Below are 7,630 nucleotides of genomic sequence, written 5' to 3' on the forward strand. Positions count from 1 at the left end.
TTGAAACATTATAATAATATAGTAGCACTGCCAAGTAAACTGAAGCATTTATATATATATATATATAAAAAAGCAAATAAGAAACTGTAAATTTTTCATTATTTTAAAGGACGTCGCTGGTGGAAGAAGCTAGACATTTAAACCGAGCAATTAATTGTACATAGCCTGTTAGCTACATACCGTATGCAGGCTGTGTGTATATACTCCAGCCAGCGGCATAGGTGTGACAGATTGGAACAGGCAGGCGGTAACCCGTGTTATGCTGATTTCACGTACAGGCTAAATGTTACGGTGTACTGTGATCTGACTGCCTGCTTTAAAACAACCGAGAAATGTTTTTTTCTTCTTTTTTCCCCCCTTCAGTAAACATCTAAATCTGTCTATCATCGGGTTTGAATGAGGGGGGCGCTCAAAATAAATCACGTCTTAATTTAAGAAATTGGACTCAGTTATGAGGCTAAATAATTTTACATTAGACTGATTAAATATTGATTTTAAAAATAGCTTAAACTGGAGAGAAGGGTGCCAATCATTCGACTAAACTGGAAGTAAAAGCGCAGGCCTGTTCATTTTCCGTGCAGTTTTTTTTTTTTTTTTTTCCCCCTTGTGCCTGAACGCCTCACTCCAGTCGGTTCTTTTCGTGCGGTCCATAAAAAGACTTTTAAGAATTTTAAAAATAAAAGCAAACAATATTAAGGCTATTAATTACGACGTTGTCCTGTCTCTGTGCAGAGTTAACCTTCCGTTGGAACTTGGCACTCCCTTTAAAAAACAAATACATTTCTACAGACTGGCAAAGTCCTTTCAGTGATTTCAAAGTAAAAGAGGTAGAAAAGTAAGTACCTAGCAATACAATATCAATAAAAATAATTTGAAGTTCCACGCCACTACTGAAACCCATACACAAGGAATACTGGCTACACTTTGATTCACCTAGCCCATATAAAGAACTTCCTTGGCCTAATAGCATGCTTAAATATGTACAGTAACGAGACAAAGTTCAAGTTAAATTAAAGCAAAGACACACTCTAGTCCTATTTCCAGTTGTACTGAAATTAACCACTCAGCAGCATCAGCTTAATATCACTTAGTGCATTTCCTTCCTCCTCATCATCTGCCAAACCCAGCGATATTTTTTTACAAGTGTTTTACTGTTTCATCCTCATCAGTCAGCATCCCTTCCTTTCTTTTATATGAGAGCATAATGAGCAGAATAACCGATGCAGATCAGCTGCTAAATCAAATAATGAAAATATTATATCAGTAAATCACACGTAGCTCGCCGTTTCCCCAACAGCCACAATTCCTAAACCTGAATCCAGTCATCAGACCTCTGCCTCTTCCTGTTAGTTGGGATTTCACACCTAGCCACATAGCCCATGTCAGGAATCAATTACACTGTTCTTAATACAGAATAGGAATACATTTCACTGTGCATTGTACTATGTATAACTGTGCATGTGACAAATAAAACCTATCTATCTATCTAATGAGAAAGTATGGTACCATGTTAGGCCCATCAACATGACTGGGATGACCGCTGATGGCACTGTGCACACACTGCATTCAAAGCTTATCATTTAGCCTATGCTTTATAATAAATGGAGAACAGCCTTAGTGAAAATATATTTAATAATTAAACATAACATAGTTACACAAAAGGAATGCAAAACAGATGAGTGAGAGTGGATCCTTAGAATATAAAGGGTAGACCTACTGCAATAGTTTGAGTTCCCTCCTCAACAGCAGCAAGTTCATCACGAGGGAATGCATGGTAGAGCTACAACTTAAACGCATGGCTGTTTGAGGATGTCTCCATGTGCAGTTTAAGTTTCTGTGGGGGCCTGAAGGTCTTTGCGCGAGGAGGCCGCACAGGACGGGGGAGAAAACATCTTTCTCCGCGCACATTGAGCGTCCGAGGGGGTTCAGCACGTCGAGTCATAGTGTATCTTCAGGCTGCATCCATGTCATTCCTCCTGAGTGTTCTCTAAGTGTGAGCTCGAGCCTTCCGACTGACGGTCGGTGTCTGCGGCGGATCTTTCCTGTTCGGAGAGCTGCTCGCTGGTGGGGATGGAATTCTTCTTCGGGCGCCCTTTGGGCTTAGTTGGTGACTCCAGGCCTCCTCCCTGCAGCACCTGTAGTCCAGTGGGCGAGAGAAACTCTGGTTTAGTTTCAAAAACACACCAATAAAACATGGAAAACAAAATCTACACAACACCTAAAATTAAAAAATGTGATATGATCTATTCTCTGACATGTGTGTATTCTCAACCGCAGGGCACAGTGAGACGGTGCTAATTAGTTCCACTGAATTCCATTTCCTATCACCATCTGGTTGAAAAGTGAAAGGCAAAAGTAATCCCTGATGTTTGTAGATGTTATTTTGTTGCCGCTTCATTAATCTCATGTAAAAAAATAAAAATAAAATAAAATAAATAAGTAAAAGCAGAAGCAGACATCTGCATCGTCCAACTTACAATTTTCTTCCATTTCATTCTTCTGTTCTGGTACCACGTTTTGACTTGCAGTTGACTGAGACCCAAAGACTCAGCAAGATCTATTCTGTAAAAAAAGAATAAAAATAAAAATACATCAATACAATCAAACATTATAATGAATTAGACTAGGTCCGTATTGCCCAAAAGAACTCACTCTGGACCGTGTTATTTTATAGGAAAAGGACCCCGGCTAATTAAATCAGTTATATGAAAAGGGATACTACTGTGGACTCATTGCTACTTGTAACATTTCTGCTTTGCTTTATTATGCCAAAAGCCACCACATCAAATGTAATCTTGCACCACCTGCTACCACTGAAAGCACAGAGGTCTCTGTATTATTATTATTTTTATGTCTGTTTGAACTTGTGGGCTTTAGCAGCCAGGTTCGTTTACACTTTGCAATTAAAAACAGCACATGGTGGGTATTTTATAAGCTGATTTTAGACCTGATATATTTACTGAATATTTGGAGCAAAAAATTTTGAAGTAGAAAGTACAAGAGAGGCTTTGAAACATTTAGACCCCAGTGTTGGGAAATATGTAGGCCCACGCAAAAGGATAATTTTACTGACTGAGTCCAGATAAAATAGCAGTTTTATTTTGTTGTTTTTCTCTGGTTAAATGTGTGCGGCTGGGGGTTACCACATCCTGCTGGCCGCCCTGTAAACACGCTATAAACGCACCTATCGGGCGTCGACAGGTACTTCTGCTTCTCGAAGCGTTTCTCCAGGCCCATGAGCTGCAGCTCGGTGAACACGGTGCGGCTCCGGCGGCCCTTCTTGGTCTTGCTGCCTCCGTCGCCTCCGTGCTCCAGCTTACCGCGGAGGTGCAGGTCCAGCGGCAGGTGGTGAGACGCCACGCCGACCTGCAGGCCCGGGGCCGCAGACAGGAGCGGCGAACCGAGCGGGGAGCCCAGCGAGCAGGACAGCGGCGACATGGGGAACTTGAGGAGGCTCGTCTGGTCTCCTTTTAGCACTGTGACGGAAACAAAAACACAAGGAAAGTTATTATTATTTTTTAAATTATTATTTTAAAATGATCTTTTGGTTTTAATCAAGCCAGGAATATATTTTATGAACGACACTCATTAGGCCAGGGGTCAACAAATACCTCCCGGCAAATTAAAAGTAGCTGTAGAGGAAAATAACTAACACTTCATGCCACAAAAAATAGACAATTTACCAATACATATGTCTGAGATTAGCTTTTAGAGACTTATAACAATAACGACTCGTTAAAAAGAATGCAGCTAGGACCATACTCAAACAGCAGCACTGATTATCCTGAAACGATGATTATACCAGCCTTATGTTATTAATATTAGTAATTTTAAACAATTTGTAGCCCAGCTATATTCATTCTAATATTGTATACATGCCTGTATAGGCCTAATCCAACCAGATTGGGACGTATGAGAGCGTCAAATGGGCTAGAGGTCACGGTTTGAACTGAGGTCACCTGATTTGAATCACCACGCGTTGGTCAAAGCGTGTGAAGTACACTTTTAGCATTTTCAGAGATTTTAAATAGCTGTTTATATATATTTAAACGCCTGACGTGCTGATGATTCATAATCAAACATTTTTCATTTTCGTTCAGTGAATCGTGTCAGAAAACGCCGTTGCACAATAGGTTGTATTTTCAAGGTAAAGCCTAAATAATCTTAGCCCACACTGGTATTAACTTTAGATGTGATTTGCTGTTGATTTTAAACAGTGAAATAGAATCTAATAATGTAACACACTCATGAGGACAGTTCTTGGAGCGGTTGTTATCCCGAATCCAAATACGCACGCACTTTAAAAAACATTTAGTTTGCATACAGGCTGATCTTATTTTAAGCAGTTAAGCAATTAACCATCATCAGATAAAAAGCAGCTCATTCAACTATTTACTGTTTTATCATTTTACCTAGCGGTCTGATTTTTGGGTAATGTATTGATAATGTTACGAACAATCTGTCCTCCAAGTCTAATCGGACCAAAAGACATATTCAATTTTTCCAGGGAATATTTAGAATCAAATCCTGTTATATTAAACTTTATATAATAATAATAATATCAATAATACATATCTTCATATACTTAACAGCACTGACCAACTGCCGTTGGCTTTGTCTGTAACTCATTCATCTTTCCATAGGCGTCTCTCTCTTACCCAGTTGGTTGTGGAAAGGCCGGGCAGACAGAAGAGCCTGTACTCCGAATTTAAGCAGCTCCCCGGCCGGGGCCGACACTTTGTGCTCCGGGTGATCAGTCAGGATCTCCTCAATCATGAAACTCCTGTAGCGATGAGTTCTGTGGTCGGGATGAACCTCCGGAGGATAGTAATGCGCTCCCATGTCCAAAGGATGCTGCATCATCTGGCCGTGCGGTCACCTTAACAGACACCAAGCTCGTACACCGACTGAGACTCCTTCAAAAGCCACAACTCATATTCCCTCTGTAGCACCGATATAGTCCGGAGATTAATACTGTGGGTCAAAGTTATCCTCAGGTTCTAGATCAAGGAAAGTAGCAAATACAGGTAGCCGACTTTTTCTGCGCGTCTGTGCGTCCTCTGTGGGTCTTTGCGCGCTACTTCTGTCCAGATTTTGTTCTTTTTGGAGAGGACATCTGGAGCCGTGAGCAAACTTGTGACCAAAAACTCCCGAACACGGCCGTGGTCATGCCCAGCCGCTGTGTGTGAGCCGCGGAGGTCGGAGCTATTTGTCAGGCGCGGAGCTCGTCACCTTGGCAGTGAGTTAAGGAATAAGCTTTGGAGTTTATGAGCCTCGTCATAGCTCCACCTCTTCTCAGGGTTTGTCTGCTCGCTGCCTTTCGCATATCCAAAGTTACGTACATGCAAAGAAGCACTTGTCCGGCATGGATTTATGCAAAAGGGAAGAAAATAAGTACCTGAAAGGACGTTCATTTCAAATAGTCTGAAAGCGACGTTCCTATTTATAGGGCATTAGACTGGTAATGGTGAAGATGGCGATGGTCGCAACAAAGGAACCTCAGAAAAGGCAAATTAATTTTAAAATGAGGATGCCGTCCTGTATATACTTTTTTTTTTAATTATTATTCTTGAGTGATGACACATATTAGGAAAATGCATCCATTAATGAATGCATGCAGTAGGTTGCGCTTGTTTTGTGCAGGATTTAGCTGTTAATTAACCTAAATTAATATTATCATTTTCCAATGGTGCAGCATCTCAACACTTGCAAAGATAAAAATGTTGCAGATATGACGCAAAGTCATTCCAGACGAGTCAAACTTCAGTCGATGGGATCAGCGTTCTGCCTCAGGCTGTTGGGACTAGAGAAACCACTGAGGGGACTCAAGTAATACATCATCCTAAAGGTCAAACCTCCAGTCCGGATAGTCTGTTTTTTTTTCCTTCCCTTTGTGGTTATTTGTCTCAAACATTATGAAATATCTCCCACAGCTTATTTTTAGCAAAGGGGCTTTGAGAAAACCTCTGGCCTTATATAACCCTGGAGCTGAAAACCTCAAAGAACCTCTGGACGCTTTCAAGTTGGCTGCCCATTTTAACTTTAAAACTGTTTGTGTTGACCCTTTTAAAATGTGACCCTACAACATACTGCATGGGAGCATGGCTGGTGCGATAAATAAATAATAGGGATGCTATTCACAGCTGAACATTTTATTAAGTGCTCAGTCTTTATCAACAAGCTGCATGAAGTGTTATGTTTTGTAAGAGGAGACACAACATACTACATGAAACTGAAAATAATACTGCAATTTTACTAGATGCTATAGGTTTCAAGAAAAGGAACTTTCTCCTGGAGAAGAACACTTTTATATTGGCCCTTAATCCACTTTATGTTATTTTAAGGAGGCTTTTCCAACCCAAATGCCATAATACAGTCTACCATGTGCATCACAGATACTGCTATCCTCTGGAACCAAAATAAAACAAAGCACGACATGGGAGGGGAGTAAAAGCAGCAGATTTTATTTCAAGAATCTGCAAAACGTTTAAGCACTTTTATTGTTTAGACCACAGTGAGCTCTGGTTGGTCCCAGATACAGCAAGAACAGCACACCCAAACACACAGATTCACAAAGAACTGTCTTCCTGTGATGGAAGATGTTAACTTCCCGGCGGAGCCCTGATCTGCGAGATGAAGACAGATTATATCCACAGAAGAACTAGCCCACATGTCAAGTAGCTTAAAGAACTTTGTGCCAGTGAAACAAACAAACAAACAAACAAAACATCCTGATAGTGTTATTTATGTCTAGAAATTCTCCACAGCTACATACATGTTGCCAGAAGCTTGTTTTGATCCCCAGATGAATTACCTGGCATTGTTGGATAACATCTTCCTCTGGTGGTCACTTCTGAGATTGCATGAAGAGCTTCACCGCAAGATGATGCTCATGGCCACAAAAAAAATCTATGAAAATACACATCTGGTAAACATGTCAGATTTCAGACATGAATCACCTTTCTTACTGGCAAAACATATACAACATTATTTTATCTGCCACTGGCTCAGGTCATTGTTACTATGTCAGTGCTTTTCTATTCACCAGCGTTTTTCCTGCAGCTGTATCTAAACACTGCAAAAAATATGACTGTGCTCTTTGCATGCTACTTATTCTAATATATATATATATATATATATATATATATATATATATATATATATATAGATAGATAGATAGATAGATAGATAGATAGATAGATATAGATATAGATATATACAGTTGAAACCAGATGTTTACATACACTGTGTTAAAAGACACATAAACCTTTTTTCCTCACTGTCTGAAGTTAAATCACACTAAACCTCTCCTGTTTTAGGTCAGTTAGGATTACTAAAATTATTTCTATTTGCTGAATGACAATAATGAGAGACAGAATTTCTTAGAGAATTTTTTTTATTACTTTCTTTCAAAGTCAGAAGTTTACATACATTTCCTTAGTATTTGGTAGCATTGCCTTTAAACTGTATGACTTGGGTCAAACGCTTTGGGTATCCTTCCACAAGCTTCTCACAATAGTCTGCTGGAATTCTGGTCCATTCCTCCTGACAGAACTTGTGTAACTGAGTCAGGGTTGTAGGCCACCTCACTCGCACATGCCTTTTCAGATCTGCCCATAAATTTTCTATG

The 7,630-nt window shown here is 40.0% G+C and overlaps 1 protein-coding gene across 1 annotated transcript; it reads right to left on the reverse strand.

The window, feature by feature from the left end:
- Positions 1-1,929: 1,929 nt before the first annotated feature.
- On the reverse strand, positions 1,930-5,049 carry barx1 (BARX homeobox 1). The gene is made up of 4 exons (XM_084543630.1): positions 4,659-5,049; positions 3,185-3,476; positions 2,478-2,562; positions 1,930-2,135 (listed from the first exon to the last, which is right to left on the reverse strand). The coding sequence occupies exons 1-4, from the start codon at positions 4,861-4,863 to the stop codon at positions 1,968-1,970; spliced, it is 750 nt and encodes a 249-aa protein (XP_084399756.1). The 5' UTR covers positions 4,864-5,049; the 3' UTR covers positions 1,930-1,967.
- Between the last annotated feature and the right edge of the window lie 2,581 nt (positions 5,050-7,630).

Source organism: Chelon labrosus (assembly GCF_963514085.1).
Source record: "Chelon labrosus genome assembly, chromosome: 4".
Lineage (NCBI taxonomy): Eukaryota > Metazoa > Chordata > Actinopteri > Mugiliformes > Mugilidae > Chelon > Chelon labrosus.